The sequence below is a fragment of the Macrobrachium rosenbergii genome, chromosome 22 (genome assembly GCF_040412425.1).
Source record: "Macrobrachium rosenbergii isolate ZJJX-2024 chromosome 22, ASM4041242v1, whole genome shotgun sequence".
In the NCBI taxonomy this organism is placed as follows: Eukaryota; Metazoa; Arthropoda; class Malacostraca; order Decapoda; family Palaemonidae; genus Macrobrachium; species Macrobrachium rosenbergii.
The window spans coordinates 15,204,020-15,226,592 of NC_089762.1; the positions used below are offsets into that span (position 1 = coordinate 15,204,020).

At 37.9% G+C, this 22,573-nt stretch overlaps 1 protein-coding gene across 4 annotated transcripts in view; it reads left to right on the forward strand.

The window, feature by feature from the left end:
- Nucleotides 1-22,573, forward strand: part of Atg3 (Autophagy-related protein 3) — a 136,748-nt gene that overhangs the window by 62,328 nt on the left and 51,847 nt on the right. For all 4 annotated transcript variants that reach the window (XM_067124266.1, XM_067124269.1, XM_067124267.1 and 1 more), the window contains 3 exons: nucleotides 4,637-4,771; nucleotides 11,901-12,017; nucleotides 16,621-16,785. In XM_067124266.1, coding sequence (XP_066980367.1) covers nucleotides 4,637-4,771; nucleotides 11,901-12,017; nucleotides 16,621-16,785 — 417 coding nt within the window. The remainder of the gene's footprint in view (nucleotides 1-4,636; nucleotides 4,772-11,900; nucleotides 12,018-16,620; nucleotides 16,786-22,573) is intronic.

Sequence of the window (22,573 nt, forward strand, 5' to 3'; positions counted from 1 at the left end):
TCGAAAATGTTCGGGCAGACCTGCTCAGTCGGCGCCATCAACTCCTGCCGACGGAATGGACCCTTCATCAGGAGGTTTACCAAGATCTCTGGAATCTTTGGGGTCGTCCTCTTGTGGATCTTTGCGACCTCAAGAACAGCGAGGCTCCCGCTTATACTGCTCCCCTGTACTGACCGGGGCAGTAGCGATAGATGCTCTTCTCTGGGATTGACGGGATGGATGTATATGCCTTTCCCCGCTCAAAATTCTGGGAGAAGTGATACGCAAGTTCGCGGCCTCACAAGGGACGAGGATGACACTCATCACCCTGTTTTGGCCTTCGAACCACTGGTTCTCGGAGATTCTTTTCTGGCTGGTAGACGTCCCGAGAACCCTACCTATGAGAGCAGATCTGCTCAGACAACCCCACTTCGCGAGATATCATCAAAACCTCCCCGCTCTGAACCTGACTGCATTCAGACTATCGAGAAATTGGTCAGAGCGAGGGAGTTTTCTGGCCAGGTGGCACAGGCCATCGCTAGAGCCAGAAGATCTTCATCTATCATAGTATATCAAGCGAAGTGGGCAACCTTCAGGGGTTGGTGCAGAAAGAAGGGTTTTTCCTCTTCCTCGACCACTGTGAGCCAGATTGCTGATTTTCTCCTTTTTTTAAGAGAAAAACTCAAGTTAGCAGTTCCTACTATCAAGGGTTATCGGAGCATGCTTTCTACTGTTTTCAGACACAGAGGACTGGATTTGTCTGACAATAAGGACCTCCATGATCTTTTGAGGTCTTTCGAGACGTCTAAGGTTCCTCAGCCAATTCCTCCTACTTGGAACTTGGACGTAGTGCTCAAGTTTTTGATGTCCAGTCCTTTTGAGCCTCTCCACTCTGCTTCTCTTAAGGATGTTACTAGAAAGACGGTCTTCCTCACTGCTCTGGCGACGGCGAAGAGAGTGAGCGAAGTTCAGGCTATCAGCCGTCATGTGGGCTTCAAGGGACACGATGCTGTCTGCTCTTTAAGCCCTACATTCTTGGCTAAGAACGAAAGGCCTTCTAACCCTTGGCCTAGACACTTTGAAATTAAAGGTCTTGCAGACCTTATTGGACAGGAACCTGAGAGAGTTTTATGTCTGGTTAGAGCTCTCAAGTACTACATTAAAAGGACTCAGGACATTCATGGTCCCTCGGATAATTTATGGTGTTCTGTGAGGCAACCAATTAAGCCTATGTCGAAGAATGCACTGGCATTCTTCATTAGGGACGTCATTAAGGAGGCACATTCTAGTTGTGACGACTCCAACTTCAAGTTGTTGAGAGTTAATGCTCACGAGGTGAGGGCCGTTGCTACCTCCATGGCGTTCCAGAAAAATATGGCACTCAGTGACATTCTCAGTGCCACATTTTGGCGAAGCGATTCGGTGTTTGCCTCACACTATTTGCGAGATGTTAAGGTAGCATACGAAAATTGCTTTTCGCTGGGACCATACATTGCTGCATCAACAACCTTGGGGACGGGGTAGCTCTTATCCTATCCTTTAAATCTTGGTTAGGAAGTGTCTTTTAATTTTGTGTTTTTATGGTTGTTGGGTCGACTGATGGAGGCAGTCTTCCCAATCCTTTGCAAACTAACATGTTAGGTTTTGTTAGGTGGTTGGTAATGCTCGTTTGTCCTCATTGTATGGTCTATGGTCTAGTCACATTGTGGTCACGCCCCCGTTGACAGATCATCTAGAACTCGCCAGCTATATAGGTCACTACCTTGATGGGGACTCTAGTAAAGCAGAAGCAGACTAGGGTGACAGTAATCACGCAGTCAGCTATGCTATCAGGTAAGGAACCAAAGTATTTATTACCTACAAATTTGATTTTTCCCTAATTCTTGGCTGTCCCTACCCCCCTCCAAAGGTGGTATTCAGCTATATATATATCTGGCAGGTAAGTCTCATGAACAAAATGATATTTTAATGATAAAATAAAGTTTGTTCATACTTACCTGGCAGATATATATATTCATATTGCCCACCCTCCTCCCCTCAGGAGACATTGGTGTTAGAAAATCTGAATAGAAAATGGGAATGGTTCCTGATACCCGCCTCCCAGTGGCGGGAATGTGTACTAACCACCTGACCGGCCACTGCGTGTGCCGCGAATTTTGAAATTCTGTCGGACTTCGGAGATTACAGCTATATATATATCTGCCAGGTAAGTATGAACAAACTTTATTTTATCATTAAAATATAATTTTCATGCGTCAAAACCTGTTTTTTCACTGATTTTTTATTTTAAGCTAACTTACTACAGTGCCAGGATGTTATAACATATTTCCATCATTTAATATTGCTTCAGTTACAAAATGCCAAATAGGTTGGTAACTTTTTAAAAAATTTTTGTTGCAGGGTCTAGTTGAACATAATTGATCAACTTACCACCACCATTTATATATTTCAGCCACAAGATTTAGTAAAAGAGTAACTTTAATTGTATCATGTCATGTATATGCTATCATTTTTCCATATTAATGGGAGAGTTCCTTTTATGATTTGGTCTTCTTCATATCTGATGGTAAATCTTTCCTAAATATTTTTCTCAAGTAATTCATGAAAAAAGATTACACAGGAATAGTAATTTTTCATGGAGATACTATGGCCTGCTCTCATAACCATCTAGTAAAGGAAGTATGACACGTTTCCAACCTATCTTTTAGTAAATGACTATTGTGGGTTTCAGTCATAGTCCATTTCTTTATGCCGCATGTACATGGAGGTTTTGATGATTAATTTGGGATGAATCGTGTACTTTTAAAGATAGCTTATGTCTCCACACCAATAGGCAAGGAGATACAGCTATCTTTAACAGTAGGTAAGCATCTAAATAATACATTTGATTATGAAGATTTATGTATTGTTTAAAATATAGCCTCCCTTTAAATTTTGTCATATCCTCATGACTACTGATTTCTCTTTGGGTAACACAGTACTTCCCATAAAAATGTTGCAGCATATCCAAAATTGACCTAATGTTAAAAAGCTTATCATTTGCATCCATGTGGTAAACCGGATCTAGTTAACTGCTATCTGTCCCTTGCAAATACTGTACTGTTCTGAAGCTTGGTGTATTGAATGTAAAACTTTTCTTACTAAATAACCCTATTGCAGTTTCACATGGAACATCAGCTTTTATATGTGTTGAAGTTAAAGCTGTCCACTGATAATACCTTAATATTTAGGTAAAGACTGCTTGCTAGCCATCATAAAATAGATATATTTATATCAAAATCTTTTGAAGCATAATTGTCTATTTCTTGAGGAAAAATTAGCAAAGCATTCATGTGGAGTCCAGTTTTCAAATCCAGTTACCTTATAAGTGTCCCTCTTCTATTTTATCATCCATTCATTGTTTGTGAAATTATTACTATTTGATTTAACTTTATCCCATGTGTACCACACATCATCAAGATGAGGCTGTTGCAGGGTTATCATCAGTATTTCTTTCCACCAGGTTAGGTTGTCAGTTTTGTAATCACAGTCTGACTCAGAAGCAAACAATATATCCTGAGATTGTTGAGTGGAACCCTGTGAGGTGTTAAGGCCATCACAAGCCTTCAGAGAAAAAAGAATGTTTTGATGTTGTAAAGTAAGCTTGAGTTAAAGGAAAAGTTAAAAGGAATGTAAGCAAAGACTGTATTCGGTAAATTAAACTCCCCTGCTGAGAACTAAGCTAAATCTAAAGTAAGTAATTATTTTATGACAAAATATGTATATTTTAGCCACCTGGTGTGAAAACAAGCGACTATAGACAGTACAAGTGGGTCAGCCAAGCATTATTCTTTTCTTTATTTTGAATGCCAGTAGCACATAATAGCGCAGAGATGTAAGCTAACTTTAACAGTAGGTATGTATCGAGACAATTCATTTTATCATAAAAATTCTCATAGCATAAAGTGGACAGCAATGGAAGTAGGCTATACTACAACTAATAGATGTGAATAAACCTTCCATTTCATTAACAAAGCTTCTTTGTTGAGGATTTTGCTAATCCTACAAAAAATATTGTTTTAGATGGTAAAAGTTGTATCAAGCTATCATACAGTAAAACATCTGCATAATATAGTTAAAGTCATCCATCATGTCCTAGCATTAGGGGATACTGAAACAATGAAAAGGTCCCATTTTTATCTGTGAGATGAAAATTGTGACAAAATATCACATAAAATAAAAATAAGGATAAAATAAGACCCTTTTTCTTTAGTGTAAATCTTGGTACTTTCAGTTTCATTCCCTCTGACTTGAGGACAGTAGTCTTTGTAAAGCTTTAAGATTTTACATGTATTTTTTAACAAAATACAATACTGTAGTAAGATTAACACTCAAGAAAAAGGGTCTGATTTTATCCTCATCTGTACAATACTGTACAATAAATTTAAACAGAGTATATGTACATAATTTCCACTTTCAACAGCTAGTTTACATTAACCAGTTGTAATGAAATCTGGTTATAAGTTGGGAGGAGCATAATTTCAGTTTATTATTGTCCCTGGAAAAGGTTTGTCTTGTATCAGTATATATTCACAGAAATTTGTTTTCAGATACTGTAGTTTACATGTATTGAAATATTAATTGACTAATTATTTTTTCTTTGCTTTGCAATTGCAAGATGGAGTATCGAAGTGAGCAGGAACTGGTATTAGAAACAGATGGAGATCCTGATGGTGGTTGGGTTGATACTCATCACTTTACAGACCCTACTCTTTTAGAGGAAAAGGTAGCTGATATGGCTTTGGAAGATAAGGTGAGTGTGAGTTACATGTCTTGATAGGTCATTTAGAATTGTTGCTTTTATTTGAATCGTCTTGCGTACAATTCCCTAATATGAAAAAATATTTATGCCTCATGTTTCCTCTTTAAATTATAAAGATAATAGGTAGAACAAATTTCATGATGATGATGTTGGTACAGTATTTATTTGTGGTGATCTTGCATTGTATTAACACTTGATATTTATTGATTATGTATTAGAGTATGTAGGTATTATCCATGAAGCATCAGTAGATTGCCAGTTGTTCCTGCAACAAGCAAGCTATTTCATTTCACATGCGCCATGACATGTTCTGTGTTTGGCTTATTGAATTGATGGTCATTGAAATTACCAATTGCTAGTGATTTCATTCATACAAAATCCATTATGACTGTGCTTCTTGATTTAGAAGTCAAGACTGCTACTACAGTAATTATTAATAAATTCATTATTGACCGTGAGCTTTTGTTATTGATGTGTTACCTTTGATTTTTCCCATTTTTTCATTTAGAGTGAGTAATTAATAAGCTCTTGCAGACAGAGTTATTACCAGTTTTCCATAATTAAGCTGAGTTAGTTTTTACATTGTTGTTGAGTTTCACTTTTTTGTTCTGTGTAGTGTGCAGCATTGTAATATCCTTTAATGAAATGTAGGAAAAGCATAAACATAAAAACAAAAAACATAAAAAAACTCTGATGAAGTCAAATGCCTGCCTTCCCCTCTCTGCCCATCCCACACTGCATTCCTACCCGCCTTCCAGCTGGGAAAACCCCTGCCCCAGCCACCCACCTTCCAAAACAACCCTTTCTCTGAGTGACTTCTGTAAAAAGTCTTACTGCCACTCCCCTCCCATGGTGCCCAGCCTTCTGACCCCTCTCCCTCACCTTGGAAGCTTTTCCTGGCCTCCCAGACCCCAAACCCTCTCACAGTTTGTTGATGAGTGAAAGCAGTGTTACCAACATTTTCTTAAACTGTGTATTGTTGCAAACTAACAGAGTGGCTTTTCCACATTTTTTAAAAAAATATGTTATGATTGTTCATATGAACCCTTTTTATATGGAACAAGCCCACAAGGGCCATTGACTTAAAATTCAAGCTTCCAAAGAATATGGTGTTCATTTGAAAGAAGTAACAGAAGGTAATAGTATATACAGTAAGGAGAGATGAGTTGTTAGAAAAGAGAAAATGAATAAATGAATTAATAAATAGATAAAATATACACTATAATCAAGTTATAAAATACAGCACAGGGAGAATTGCTTAAGGGTAGTGATGCATTGCATCTTTGCTTGAACTTTTGAGGTTCCAGTTGCACAACATCCTCAGGAAGACTGTTCCACAGTCCAACAGTGTGAGGAATCAGGACCTCTGTAACTAGGAAGTTCAACAGTGAGGCACATTTACTGCATTTTGGTGCTACTGTTCAGGAAATCTGGTTGCTCTCGGCAGGAAAAGAGAGTTGGATCAATTGTGAATGTGAAAGATCTCTGTTAATAAACAACTTATGAAAAATTGATGAACAAGAGACCACATGTCTTTGGTCCAAGTCATAACTGCTAATATTAGGAAACAGAAACCTACCACCATGAAGCACTCTGTCAAAAAGAGATATATCTCTGGCTTAGGCAGACATCCACACTGGAGACCAGTTTTCTAGTAAAGGGAGTACAAATGACCTAAAACAGGTTGCATTGATTTTATTGCTGTTGTAAATGTGTGAGGTCTGACGTACAGTACTATCTGCTACCACTTTCATTAGAAGTTTCTCAAAAGTTGAGGTGTGAGGCAGAAGTTACACCAAGTATAGTTAAAGTCCCATTTAGCAGAGTCCCATTCACCTGGAGGGAAGGATGGGGTGAAAGATCAGCACAAGATCTACTTATCAATAGTATTTTTGTTTTATTGGAGTTCAGCCTCATACCCCACCAACTACACTATTCATCAATCTGGTCTATGTCCCGATTGAGACCAAGGGCAACCTCATTTCTCATAAGTAGAGACTTTACTACACCGAGAGGGGTTGCATCATTAGCATAATGAACAGTTTTGTTTTCCAGGCCAACAACCATATCACTTGTATTCACTAAAAATAACAGTGGACCGAAAACCCTGTGGAACTCCAGACACAATAGGTCTTGGTTTGCTGAAGACCCCACCAACAGCAACTTGCTGCTACCTACCTGTAAGGAAATCTTGAAGTTATCCTAAAACACATCTACCCACTCCAAGATTCTGGAGTTTATATATTAGAGCCTTATATGTACTAAATCGAAAGCAGCACTAAAATCTATTTGAATTACCCTACACCCAAAACCCTTATCAAGGTTTTCTTGCAAATGGCATGTCAAATCGAAAAGAGCATCACAGGTACCTAACTGCTGCCTATGTGCAAATTGACTGTTAGCTAACAAACGTTTAGATTGTACATACTTATAAAGTGGCTTAGAGGTAAGTTTTTCTGAAAATTTGGATAGCACAGGGAGAACAGAATTGGCCTGTAGTTACTGCACTCTGCAGGTATGCCATTGTTTGGAACAGGCACTGTATACAGGGGCTTAGGGAGGCACTTCTCCAGGCACCTGGGGAGGCACTTCTTCAGGGGTTTGGGGAGGCTTTGGAGGGTCCTTCTTCATCTGTTTGATAAATATAGTGATAGGCAGCTCCTGTTGCTGCTTCTTCATGCTGATGAGGGCATTATTATAGGGTGCCATTGCCACATCAACAGCATTTGAAAACTTTAAGATGCATTCCATATAAGGATCCCATGCCATAGATGACTCTGCGCCTCCTTGATTATCCTCTTAAATTGGGACAGACGTTGCAAAGACAGGCCTTCTTCCACCTCCTCGTTTTCTGAACCTGGCATATCTTCTTCCTTGCTGGGAGACTTCGTAAACTCTTCCAAATCCAGGTCTGTCATGTGGTCAGAGTGGGCATATAAGAGGGTGCCTACTTCATTCTCGGTGATGTCATTGAAGCCTTCACCAAGAATCCTCACCAATTGGACTGCCTTATCAATGGCCAAATGTTGAATTTCTTATGGAGAGAAGCCCTTATAATTGTGCACAGATTCAGGCCACAACTTCTTCCAGAAGGCATTCAGGGTCTCCTTCTTCAAGTCCTTCAACGATCACTTGATGATGGCTAGATGTGGCAATCGTGAATATGCGCCAGTAGTCCTTCAATGTAAATTCACTGTCAGCGTCCATTGCATTTACAAGGTGCTTGAGGGAGTTCAGGGTGTAGAGTGCTTTGAAGGCATGGATCACACCGTGGTCCATAGGCTGGAGGAGAGAGGTGGTGTTGGCAGGGAGGAACTTGAGCTGGACTCCCTCGTAATAAAAATCCAAAGTGTGGCCACCAGCATTATCCATAATCAACAACACCTTGAACTCCATGCACAAGTCATTGAGTATTGCCTAAGTTAAGGGATGAAGCTCTGAATGAACCAGTGATCTGTAAGACTTTGGCGATCCAGGCCTTGGGGTTGTGCATCCAGAACACTGGCAGCAAGTGCTTGTTTTTATTCTTGAGGGCCCTGGTGTTTGCAGCCTTGTAAATGATGCCTGGTTTCAGCACGAAGCCAGCCACATTCCCATACATTGAGGGTAACTATCTATCTGGCCCTTGAACCCGTAGGCACTGGCTTTGTCTTTCATCAGGTATGTCCAGGACGGCATCTTCTCCCAGAACAAACCTGTCTCATCCATAATGAACACCTGTTCTGGATGGTAGCCCTTGTCACTGATGATTTTCTTGAAAGTCTCAGGATATTTTGTGGCTGCTTCTGTGTCTGCTGATGCTGCATCTCCATGCAGAGAAACGCTCCTCTGTTGGAACTGCTTCAGAAAGCGTTGGAACCACCCTTTGCTGGCCTGAAAACATTGAGGAGCTGACGATGGTCCTGTTTGTGACTCCTCCTCTACTTCATCTTCCGCAGGTTTGTCGAAGCTAAAGAAGTCTGCATCCCCTGCGTCATCCCTTCCTGTACCTGTACATTGCTGCCTTCCATAGCAGGTACAGGTGTCATGCTTTCTCACGAATGATGTTGATGTCAAGGGGGATGTTCTTACGGCAGTCCTCTATCCAAAATGCCAACGCAGATTCCATCTTAATGATTGTCTTATCATGCAGTGTAGAAACTGTTTTTGCACTGCCAAAGGTGCTAAGACACAACCTTCCTTATCTCCACCTCTTTCTTCTTGATGTACTGCACGGTACTCTCATTCACACTAAAATGGCGGGCTACTGCGGAGTAAGTTTTCCCTTCCTTCAACATATCCAGAAGTTTTACCTTCTCCTCGACCATCATGACCACCTTCTTGCGTTTAGGTTCTTTGCCAGAAGCCTTATTAGGAGCAGGGCGATTAGGGCATGATTAAAACAGTGGCATACATAAATTGAGAGCAGGTTTTATGTTTATGTAAAGTAATTTTACCAATAAGATGAAATTAAAACAGTTATCCACTAAGCCTCTGGTGGTTAAGATTATAAAATTGAAAACGAGACACAAAGATACGCAAAGTACACAGAGCTTTCATACTTGATGAATTGGCAGAGATGCGGGATCCCACAGGCTATCTCCGCAAGACAAAGTCTAGGTGGGTACAGCCAGTCAGTGCCAACTGTATAGGAAATCAGCACCAAGGAAAATGAATGGCGCTCGTTGATTGGCTGCTTTGCAAATGACAGCCAATAACATGTCGAGTATCATTGTGCCCGGGGTATATCAGAATCCCAAGGTGCATTTTCCTTTGCCAGAGCTCTGTGGATCGCTTGGCATGGGTAAAACACGTTTTAAGAAAAAAAAAATATATGTTATTGATATTTAGTATATTACTGTACAGGACTTGTAATATTTGAAAAGTAGTAAATCTTTTTTTATCATAAAAATGTATTTAGTCTCGAAAATATAACATGAAAATACAGTAGAATGACTACAAGTTCCGCAGACATAAACATAGTCCTGTCATTCTACAAATTACTTACGTATTTTAGATATGTTCTACTATCATCCTAAAATACTAATATCATTTCAAAATCATCTTACAACACAGCAAAATATCAATACAGCAAAATGTACAGTAAGCCCAGAATATCAGTGTTGTTATGCACAATACTGTGTATACATAGGTATGTATGTATTTATACTGTACAGTACTATGTATGATGAGCAAATGACCCAGCATGTCTGCCCAGCTTCTCACTTTACTGTGTATCCCTCTGTTGCGCATGTTTTTTAAACATGCCCTAAGATACCTCCTAAATGCCCTGCTTCTTCTATGGCATCTGGACAAGAGCCTAGGTGCCAGAGGAAGATACAGTTAATGACCAGTGAGGAGAGGGTAGACATGATTGTTATGTTAAGAGAGGAGAAAAGTCACAAAGAAATAGCAGCCTGTTATGGTGTGACATAAGTACTGTCACCTTCATCGAAAAGGAATGTGAAGAGGGCAGAATGCTTGGGAAGGCCCTTGGTGGAAAAGAACACGCCGCCTTATTTCATGTATGCTCTATCCCACCGACGAACCAGGATTTTGAAGAATTTCATGGTCTGTACAAAATTCTTAAGAAAGCCAGGCAGCTGCAGATGATGGTAGATGCATGGGATGATTTTGAGGAAAGAGCCACCAATTTTTCCAATGACCCTATTGAGCTCATGCAACCCCATCGTAACACCTTCGTGGACATGTTCAATTACCTCAACAATTTGGTGCCTCCTGAAACCCTGACGAAGTGCCTCCTGAAGAAGGGGAAGAGGCGCCCTCAGAGGAGATGTAGCTCTCTGCTTTGCTGTTTAGTTATATCTTCATCATTCATCAGACTGCACAGCTAATTCATCATCATCATCATCTGTAGTCAACATTCATCACCGGTGATTACCCGTATGATGTACGTAATCTTATTATTAAATATTTTTAATGTGCATATGTATTTCTCTCTCTCTCTCTCTCTCTCTCTCTCTCTCTCTCTCTCTCTCTCTCTCTCTCTCTCTCTCTCTCTCTCTCTCTCTCTCTCTCTCTCTCTCTCTCTCTCATGAATTATGTTCATACCAATGTTTCCCCTGTAAAAGAACATGGAATAGCTTAAATAGTAGCTGTATGAAAGAAAATGTGTGTGCCTGAATACATAGGGGGAACTGAACTATAGTTTTCACACGTAGCTGTAAGCCATATATATTTTTAAGTGTAATGTTGTAAGATGACTTTGAAATTATATTAAAGTGTTTTAGGATAATAATTTAAGGTATATATTTGGTGTTTGAACTATTAAAAGAGGCAGTTATAAGCCTTTTTAGAGTGGGTCTTTGGTGTTTGAGCTATTAAAATAGTTATAAGTATTTTTAGAGGGGGGTGTCAAGGATTCACAGATTTTAGCTGTTCATGGGAGGTTGTGGTCCCTATCCCCTGGGGTCGCCTTAGAATCTACTAATCTTGGGAGACAACACACCAGAAACCTTTTTAAAAAACAAAGGGAAGAAACCATCAGGATCTTTTCCACCCCAGCTGTCAAGTTTATCAAGAATTTTCTTAACACCACTAGAGCAGAATGCAAACTTTGAAAGAATAGGTTCAAGATGACAAGTATCAGGGAGAAGGACATCCTCAGCTGATTGCTAGCTTCAAAAGCTTGATGAAGCAGTTCAGCATTATCCATAGGGCCAGTTACCAATTTACTATCATCTTTTAGTAGTGGTGGAATGGAAAATAAGCCCTACTCAAAGATAGAAGATTCCAGTTCTTATGAGACTGAGTAGTTCCTTAAAGTTTCCTGTCTTAGAAATTATTGTAATTTCTCTTAGCCTTATGGTATTTATTTGCTCCATATTTATACAAAGCTGAATGGTAAGTTTAGTGTTATGATTTATCTTTTGATTCATTTTTAATTGATAATTTTTTATTGGTACCTCCAGTTTCACCATTTTTTGACTCTGTTTACAATTGATTATATATGTATTGACGCAAGAATAATGGACTTTAATCCCTATGGTGCAATTTTTTTTCTTTTTTTTACATAGACCATGTACTTTGCTGATAAGTGTGAACTGTTAAAAAGATTAAGTATTAGTTGATATTTTGGCTGGAGGGATCTCATTTATTGATTTGTGTCATATATTCACAGAAAACTTCTTGTGCTAATAATGCCGATGGAACTGATGAAGACGATGATGATGACGATGAGGAGGCAGCAGATATGGAAGCTTTTGAAAAGTCTGGAATGTTAGAAGAGGATGATCCTGTAAGTTTCTGATTTAATCAATTTAATTTGGTTTTCCTGAAAAATTAAGGTTTTTTTGAAAGCTATAAATTTGGTTTTTAAAAACAAAATATATTAAGAATTTTTTCTTTAACTAGTGATAATTTGAGTTGCAGTGAATGAATAGCCCATAATGTGGCTCTCAAAAGACTTTTCCTTACATCTAACATAATTGTGTTGTCCATCCAGATTTATTGGTTGAGTTTTTAGAAATTTAAAAGACTAGAAATTAAACAAGAGGCTGTTTTCTAATAATTCTTACATCTACATATATAATCATTCAGGAGCCTACGTGTCTGCCTAAGCAGCATAGGCAGTGATACCATTTTGCTCCCAGTCTCATATGTTTAACATGGTCCTGCACATGACCCCTCAGGATGAAAGTATCTATATATGTCCATAAACAAATCTCCCTTGGTTACAATACTATGAATTCTTCTTTGTCGGGAAAACTGGATGACTTTTCTCATTTCCCCTGTTCATAAGAATAGTTGGTGGACAAGAAGGACATCCTAGCTCTCATATGGTGACCAGTGGACTCTGCAGCTTTCAGTGACTATATTGAGAGGTGTAATCCCACAGTAGGGATACGAGGTTGATGTTGCAGTAGCAAGGGATCATTTAGTGCCCTTTTGGTTACCATAGCCCATCTGTTGCCTTTGTCTTGTTGCCCTAATTTATCCTTTAGTTGAAATCAGTGGAATGTCTCTTCAGTCAGGAATTTCTGAATCTCTTAAGACCTTAAAGTTGTTTATGGCCTTGCTCATCCAGCCTCCAGGAATACCTCCAGTTTGTATTGGTAGGGAAGGTCATCTAAGTTTGGCTACTGTTTTTAAGCCAGGTAACCCAAATACTGTATTAGAATTGACATCTTTGATGCACCGGAAGAACAGAAGACCTGGAAAGTCATTTAATAAACTATTGATAATGAGGGTAAAAGTAATAGAGCTGTAATGGCACCAATAGCTACTTGATCAGTGGCATCTTCTCATCAACTAGGACAGTTGGAGATTCCTATTACCAAACCATATACTTGGATTGGATGCCAGTACCTGAAGCAAAAATCATCATTTTTATTCATCAGGGTCGGCACCTCAGCATTGCCAATGGAATGTTGTCTATCATGAGCATATATCTACTGTAGTGTCATCTGTCATAGACACACCAGTCTTGGTTAGGATCAAAGACACACCAATCTTGATTAGGATCAAAGATACACAGTTCTTAGTTAGGATCAAAGCACCAGTTTTGGTTAGGAGACACCTCATCTACCCTATCAAATGACCAGGTAAATTTCACAGCCCAAACTTAATCAGCTGATGCTTTTGAGAATGTTTCTATAACCAAAATGCAAATGGTGAGTGATTGCATCTTTCATATTTTATTTTGAGAATGTATTCATAACCAGAATGCAAGCGGTGAGTGATTGCATTTTTCATGTTTTATTATACAATAATATGATAATAAAACATACTTTAACTGGTTATAGCAAAAAAATACAACAGTTTTATTGAAATTATCATCTTTTTAAATATACGTATGCTATTTGACTTTTGCAAATGGATATTACCCTCTACAAAAAAAATATAGTTGTTAGAACTTTTTGGTTTTTAGAATTTTGGGTAAGGAAATGGAAACTTGTACCCAATGTCCAATGTTCAGGACACCCTAGGCTTAGCTAGAAAAATCTTGGTGAGTATTATTTTCCTTTTATACTACACATGTATAGATCATTATGAATGTTATTCAGCTTGTGCTACCAGATTTCCTCTAGAGTGTTTTTTTATAACACCATGAACAAGGTTGAAGGTGTTTTCAAGGGTAACCAAAATTTCAACATATATACAGAGGAGTTAGTATACAGTACTGTACTTGGAATCACAAAGGTTGTGCAAGATGGAGTTGTCCACAACTAAAATGTGACTTGAGCAATGCCATTAACCTTAAACGCCGAGCCTCTATTTACAAAAATGTCTCCTGTATGCCGGCGGCGTTCGGGAGTTGGGAGTTAGTGCCGAAACGGAAAAAAAGTTTTTTTCAAAAAATCACAGCACGCTTAGTTTTTAAGATTAAGAGTTCATTTTTGGCTTCTTTTTTTTGTCATTGCCTGAAGTTTAGTATGCAACCATCAGAAATGAAAAAAATATTATCATATATAAATATTGAAATATATGACAGCACAAAAAAAAATTTTCATATATAATTTTATACAAATCGCGCTGTGAGCAAAACGGTTAAAGCTAACGGGTTTTTTTTTTTTCTTTGTATTGTACACTAAATTGCGATGATTTTGGTATATAACAAATTGTAAAATGATCAAAGCAACGCAGAGAAAATATTATCACAAAATGATGCATGAATTCATAACGCTCGGACGTAAAAAAATTTTTTTTTTAAAAATTCACCATAAATCGAAATATTGTGCTAGAGACTTCCCGTTTGTTGAAAATGAAGCTAATTTTGATTGAATATTACTAGACTGTAAGTGTTTTAGCTTACAATTGCAGTTTTCGACCATTTCGGTCGAGTTAAAGTTGACCGAAAGTCAAATTTTTTCTATTTATCGTGATTTATATGAAAATATTTCAAAACTGATAAAAGCTACAACCATGAGTTATTTTCTGTTGTATTGTACATGAAATTGCGCACATTTTCATATATAAAACTTTATGTAACGACTAATATAAACCGGTGCAAACATTACGACAACGTGACGAAAGAATTTCTGAGATGTTCGGACGAGTTACCGTGCAGACGTAAGGAAAATGTGTTTTTAAAAAAATCACCATAAATCGAAATATTGTGCTAGAGACTTCCAATTTATTGCAAAATGAAGGTAAATGATTGAATATTACTAGAATGTAAGATTTTAGCTTACAATTGTGTTTTTCGACCATTTCAGTCGAGTTAAAGTTGACCGAAGGTTGAAATTTTGGCAGTTATCGTGATTTATGTGAAAATATTTCAAAACTGATAAAAGCTACAACCATGATCTATTTTCTGTTGTATTCTACATGAAATTGCGCACATATTATATATATAAGTTTATGTAATGACAATGTAAAACGATGCAAACATTACGACAACGTGACGAAAGAATTTCTGAGATGTTCGGCAGAGTTACCGCTCGCAGACGTAAGGAAAAAGTTTTTTTTTTTCAGAAATTCACCATAAATCGAAATATTGTGCTAGAGACTTCCAGTTTGTTGTAAAATGAAGGTACATGATTGAATATTACTAGAATGTAAGAGTTTTAGCTTATAATTGCGTTTTTTTACCATTTTGGTCGAGTTAAAGTTGACCGAAGGTTGAAATTTTGGCAGTTATCGTGATTTATATGAAAATATTTCAAAACTGATAAAAATAACAACCATGAGTTATTTTCAGTTGTATTCTACATGAAATTGCGCACATTTTCATATATAAAACTTTATGTAACGACTAATATAAAACGGTGCAAACATTACGACAACGTGATTTAAAGAATTTCTGGTGCGGACGTAAGAAAAAGTTTTTTCAAAAATTCACCATAAATCAAAATATTGTGCTAGAAACTTCCAATTTGTTTCAAAATGAAGGTAAATGATTGAATATTACTAGAATGTAAGAGTTTTAGCTTATAATTTGCGTTTTTTACCATTTGGTCGAGTCAAAGTTGACCAAGGTTGAAATTTTGGCAGTTATCTTGGTTTATATGAAAATATTTCCAAACTGATAAAAGCTACAACGATGGGTTGTATTTTGCTGTATTTTACATGAAATTGCACACATTTTCATATATGAAACTTTATGTAACGGCTAATATAAAACAGTGCAAAACTTACGACAAAATGACGAAAGAATTTCTGAAATTTTCGGCCGAGTTACCGCGCGGGTGTAAGGAAAAAGTTTTTTTCAAAAATTCACCATAAATCGAAATATTGTGCCAGAGACTTCCAATCTGTTGCAAATGAAGGTAAATGATTGAATATTACTAGAATGTAAGAGTTTTAGCTTACAATTGCATTTTTCGACCATTTCGGTCGAGTCAAAGTTGACCGAATGTTGAAATTTTTTGTAGTCGACGTACGGTACGTCCACTTGGCACCCAACAGACAATTTTAGTCGACGTATGATACGTCCAGTAGGCGTTTTAGGGTTAATTGATTGTCACAGGTCAATTCCTGAAGATGCTTGGGAAGTAAGGATATTTCAGAGTACATAGTGCTAAGTAGGCTTAATTCCCATATGAGCTGGAAAGTAGCACCTGCTCTTGGATGTCACTACGATGTCAATGCTGGTATCTTATGTTCAAGAGTTATATATTGTCCCTTATGAACATGAAGTCATGGAATAAATGAATATTATCTTTAATGACAAGGCTACTTGTAAAAGCTTGTGTGACTTGCTCTTTTGACAGCTTGTATTCTTGTTCACAACCAAAATTGAGTATGAAAATTCAAGCTTAAATTATCATATTTCTGTTGTGGTATTTCCTATAGGGTTTTAAATATGCTTCCTTAACTTTAAAATAACATGAAAGTTTAAATTTATGAGGTAACATCATTTATTTTATTTCATGTCACTGGTAACACAAAAATATAAGAGTGCTGTGCAGTCTTCTAGAATCATCCCAGCAGCAGCCTCTAGTCCTGGTGGTGGAAGTATAGGCCAGGGTGGAGAGATTCTTCAGACTCGTACATATGATCTTCATATTACTTATGATAAGTATTATCAGACTCCACGTTTGTGGCTTACTGGTTACGATGAGGTAAGTGTAAACATTTTATGATGACAGTTGAGCAGAAAAGTTTTCAAGGTGTAGGGGTTAGATATGATTAAGCGATTTTCAAATATAGTAATTATGTACTTTAAAAAGAACAAAAGTCCTATAAAATTATTAGTATTGATATTGTTTTCAAGTTTTCTTTATAACAGAACGGGTAATTGTTATAAAACTGTCATGTCATCTAAAATAGAAAATATCTGAAGCCATAGCACTAAGTATCCAGTGGATTACTACTATTTCTGGGGCTTGCCAGAATTAAATAACCCAACTACCCATTTATACAGGCTAATAGAGATATAGTGTTGTGAGGTTCCTGCCCTGAAACAAAGGGAACTTATATTTCACCCCTAAACATGTTTAGGTAACCTAGCATTAAGCATGTTTTTAAGTATGCTTTCCATAAATACAGGTAATAATGGTAAAGATAGTCTTCCCCCTTGCACCCCAAACATAAAGCTACCAACATATTGCTAGAGTTTACTGCCCCTATTTCAAAGAGGATTTGCTCCTACATACATGTAGTTATGGTAGTGCAGTACAATCATATTGGACAAAAATTCTAGAGTCAGGCAAAACACTAGCAGTGAAGGTTAGACTTGGTAAATGCTGGAAGATACTCTGATTGAGCCAAGGGAATGGGTGTGCAACTTTGAAAATGGCATAATTTGGCTATTTCCAAGCCTTAGCCTTTGCTGTTGTGCCCCAAACCTTAGCCTTAACTGTTCAGTTTACTTTGCTTTGTAGAATCAATAGCAGCAACTATAATATATTGTATCATTGTTGCTGCTATTGATTCTACAAAGCAAAGTAAACTGAACAGTCCAGGAAGCATATTATTTGGGATGAATCATACCTACTGTTAAAGATAACCTACATCTCTTTGCCAATAGGCGAGTCAGTATTCAAACAAAAAATGAAGATTTCTTAGCTGACCCAGATGATTGTTTTAGCTCTTGTCAGAATTCTCCTATTCGCCATTGTGTATAGTTGCTTACTGGTATATCGTGGTTTTGGCAGTTTGCTTCTTTCACAGCACTGTAAATTTATTTTTCCTAGGATCTCTTCCACTGGAAGTAAGGCTAAGAATAGCAGGTTCTGTAGGAGTGATTGCTGTGTTAGCAGGATGTTTAATTTTGAGGCGATCTTGAGAATAGATGGAAGGAATGTAGAGATTGGCTGAGGACTTTATGCTTAAGTTTGTTAGATACAGGAAGAGAAGGGAAGCAGATAGATTGCGAAAGCAGATAGTTAGGTCAGGTCATAAACCTGTCATTTCCCTACCTTTTCCAGGTCCTTCATATGTAGTTATCCCAACACAGTCTGTGGCTTTTCCTTTGCTAATGCTTTAGCTAGTACAGTAATGAGATTTCCTCTTTAAAAGTTATAATACAGTAATGAGGTTTCCTCTTTAAAAGTTAAGTATACCTTAGTTTTACCAGACCACTGAGCTGATTAACAGCTCTCCTAGGGCTGCCCTGAAGGATTAGACTTGTTTTTACGTGGCTAAGAACCAATTGGTTACTTAGCAATGGGACCTACAGCTTATTGTGGAATATGAACCACATTAAAGCAAGAAATGAATTTCTGTCACCAGAAATAAATTCCTCTAATTCTTCATTAGCTGGCTGGAGACTCGAACTCGGGCCTAGCGAGTGCTAGCCCACAACTCTACCGACTCGCTATTTTCTCTTTAGTTCCACTCCCCTTTCAGTTCAGGAAAAGCATGGAGAGAGGTTAGAAAAGGTTTGAGTGAATTTATGTTAGGGAACCATTCTGGGTCCCATCATCGTGTGTAATCATTTTTGTGTTCCCCGTAATCATTATGGCGTAGGTGCCCTCCCATCTGTAGCCCAAGCTAAGGACTGCCCTGCAACAGTTAGAAGTCTGCTGCCAAGAAATCAGGTCAGTTCTCTGGGCAGTGTGTTTCTGAGCCTTCCATCACCTGCCCCTCATTTTTCACACGGTGAGTCATGTTTAAAACACCATCATGTACATCTAGTAATGACACTGTTAGCACTGATAGGACTATTGGTATAGGTAGTGACAGTGTTTTTAATAATGCTATGTCTTTAGGGAGGTGTACTAATTCTGATGCTTTGTTGATGGAATTGATTGTCAAACCAATCTGTTCTACATCTCTCTCTCACGGTAAATCCTTGTATGCCATTCCCCTTTCTCGAAATGAACCTATTTGTTCTTTACATGCTGTTTCTTCAGCTATTGGTGAGTCTCCTCCACCTACCTCTGTTAATGTTTCTCTTTCTAGACCTATCAAGGTTATAGAATCTTCTGTTGTTTCCAGGCTATATGCTCTTCCAGCTGCTTTTCTCTCTGAGGATGTGTCATCTGGGAATGCTTCTAAGTTTGAGGAGTTGCTCTTGAACAAGACAGGATTGTCAGGTGTCGCTTTTGCTCCTCTTCCTTTGTTTAGTCGACTTGTGTCGATTCAGGTGAGCTGCTTCAGACTGTGTTTCCCTCAGTCTCCCCTTTCTTCTCATCAAGTTGGAGATTTGTTACAAGGAGTTGGCTGCTGTTGCCCCAACTCCTCCTCTGGCAGAAGAGGAGGTTGAATTGGAAGAGTCTCTTTCAGCATTTTGCCATTTGTAGGAGCATATCACTTTGCTTTATCCTCATTTAATTGCAGAAAGAGGCCCTTTAGAGAATAGGTCTCTGTTATCTTAGAGTATTTTGGTGCCCATCAAGTATTTGAAGAAACCCATGCTTTCTCCTTCAGTTAGAGTGCGTTTTGTAAGATTTTTTATATTCTGATGAACAAAACTTCTTTTAAGTCTTCCAGCTCTTGTTTTCCTGGTTTTTTGAAGTCATGGAGAGCTCCCTCTTATGATACAGGCATTTTTCTGATGCTTAAACTGTCTTTGGTAGAATATTTGTTTTTCTTTGCCTGTCTTGTTTCTTTGAAGAGATGCCCTCTTGGGACTGACAAAGTGCTTTGGACATGCTGAGATAGAGTTTTTTCTAGGTCTCTCTTTAGATTGTTGAAGTTTATGATCACCTCTTCTCTGTGCCACCTTAGAGAATTTGTTGTGCCAACTTAGAGAGTTTGTGATGCCAGCTGGAATTTAGCGTGGGAAGAGTCATTAGAGTTTTTAACTTCCATGGTCAAGGTCATTTCAGATGCTTCAGGCAAATATTCTCATGCTTATGCTAACTTAGTGTTGAAGAGATGAGAACATTTAAACTCCTATCCATCATCAAAGGTTTCTCCTTCACTGGAGATAGCAATTGTTTTGTTTTTTCCTTGTAGTGACCATCTGAGCCCAACTTTCTAAGACAATAAGGGAGAATATATTGATACAGGATAATAGAGAGTTTCTTAGATAATCTATCAGTTAAGAGTGAAAAGCAGGGGCCATAAGGCTGTGTAGAGGAAGGCTCAGAGAAGGGTTGTTTTGGAACACGGTTGGAGCTGGAGAGTGGTTTCTATAGCTGTTTGGGTGAAGAGGACTAGGTAGACCTGACTTGATAGAGCTTGTTTGGTTTTGTGTTTTTATGTTAATGATACAGTAATTCACATTTTATTAAAGGATATGTACAGTACTGAGAGAGAGAGAGAGAGAGAGAGAGAGAGAGAGAGAGAGAGAGAGAGAGAGAGAGAGAGAGAGAGAGAGAGAGAGAGAGAGAAACAATAACTGAGGTATGTTTACATTGAAGCGTAAGTACAGTAACAGACACACGCCTTTATTTTTTTATTTATGTTTTATGCTACAGTATTCTTGTTTATATTTTTACTGTATTTTCTCATTTTTATTTTTTCAAACCAAAAGATAAACTCAGTTTGTGTCATAGGCTACAAGAGAGAGAGAGAGAGAGAGAGAGAGAGAGAGAGAGAGAGAGAGAGAGAGACACACACAACTGATGTATATTTACATCAAAGTCTAAGCACAGTAGCACACACACACATCCGTTACTTTTTTGTTTATACAGTATTTTATGCTACAATATTCTTGTTTATATTTGTACTGTATTTTCTCATTTTTTCTTTTTTCAAGCCAAAAGATAAACTCATTTGTGTGTGTAGGGTACAGAGAGAGAGAGAGAGAGAGAGAGAGAGAGAGAGAGAGAGAGAGAGAGAGAGAGAGAGAGAGAGGCGATATCAACAGTGATAAAATATTCTCATGTATAATGTTATTATAGAGTATATCTGTGATAATCATACTTAGAATCAACTAAACTTGTAATGAAATACGGTACAGTAAATCAAGCAAAGCAAAAAATATGCCGACACGTAGGTACATATGCACACACTCACTGGATGACATTGTGAACTTCCTGGAGTTTGTTTGGTTTTGTGTTTTTGTTTGTGATACAGTCATTCATATTAAAACCAGCACCCTTGGGACCAGGCCACTGCTGGACCACAGAAAACCCCAGATGACAGAAATCACCCCCCAAAAAAAACCCTATATAAACAAAGTCTTGCCTGCTCATATTGTACATATTGCTGTGTTATCAAAAGTACAACAAAACTTATGAATAATCAGCCATTCATTAGGTATAGTTCCTTATAAAAATTCTGGCCTGCTCCGTAAGTGTCTCCCCTGAAATATTTACATCTTTGCTATGTTGAAGCTCAACCACACTTTAAGCACACTGTTGAATTCTGATCTCCTGGCACATTTCAGTTGTTCTGGCACTTCAAGCTTTTCTGGCTTACGTTTTCAGCAAAAAACTAAAAAGCTGCTGTTTTTGTTTCTTTAGCCCGTAATGGAAGGCCATCATCATATGATGATCTGTAACAGGTTTTGAGTGATGGACAGGCTAACTCATATGAGTATTAATATTACGTGCCATAAGATTTGGATGAATTTAGCGGGAAAGATGTTCATAGCACTTCAATGGTCCATAATGACTTATGGCAACTGTAGTAGCTCAGCACAGGACAGAGGGAGATCAGTATGCCCTGAGACTTGATTGGGGAATGTATTGCCCTTCTCTGTCCCATGACATCTTTCTGTTTGTTTGCTCATATTATTATTATTATTAAAGTAGTTTAACCAGACCACTGAGCTGACTTTCAGCTCTCATAGGGCTGGCCCGAAGGATTTGATTAAAATACTAGGTCTAGGCCTGAAGTCAAGCGCTAGGACCCAATAGATCATCCAATACTAAGATGAATGAATTAAAATGAAATTAAAAACTGTAAATATACCCAGGGATTGCTGTTGGTTTTAGTTCATATCTTTTATAACAGTATGCTATAATTGTAATTTTGCAAAGAAAAGTGCAAAGAAATATTAGAAAAAACATGTATACCTCACAAAAAGTTACTGCATCTCCCCATCTCAGTAAATCTTGTAAATATTTTACAACAAATATACTCAAAATTTGTTACTGATTTTAATTCGTATCTGTTATGATATTGTGTGAGCTGTAATTGTTACTTTACAAAATAAAATTAAATAAATTATTAGAAAAAACACGTATAACTTGGTGAAATTAGCATATTTTCACAAGTGTCTTGTAAAAGAGGCCCCACACAGGGCTGCAAATAGTCAGTTTCAACTTCCTGTGGGAGGTAGGGAAAAATTTCTAGAATTTTTTTTTTTTCTTACACCATGTGCATTTGCGTATCTTCTTTCCATTGATTTTTTTTCCTTAAATTGGCCACCCTTAAAGTTTGCCCAGTCGGGGGGTGTGTTTAATATATATTTAGCCCATCCCTTAAGAGTTAAACCTGCACAGCACATTGTGAGAGAGAGAGAGAGAGAGAGAGAGAGAGAGAGAGAGAGAGAGAGAGAGAGAGAGAGAG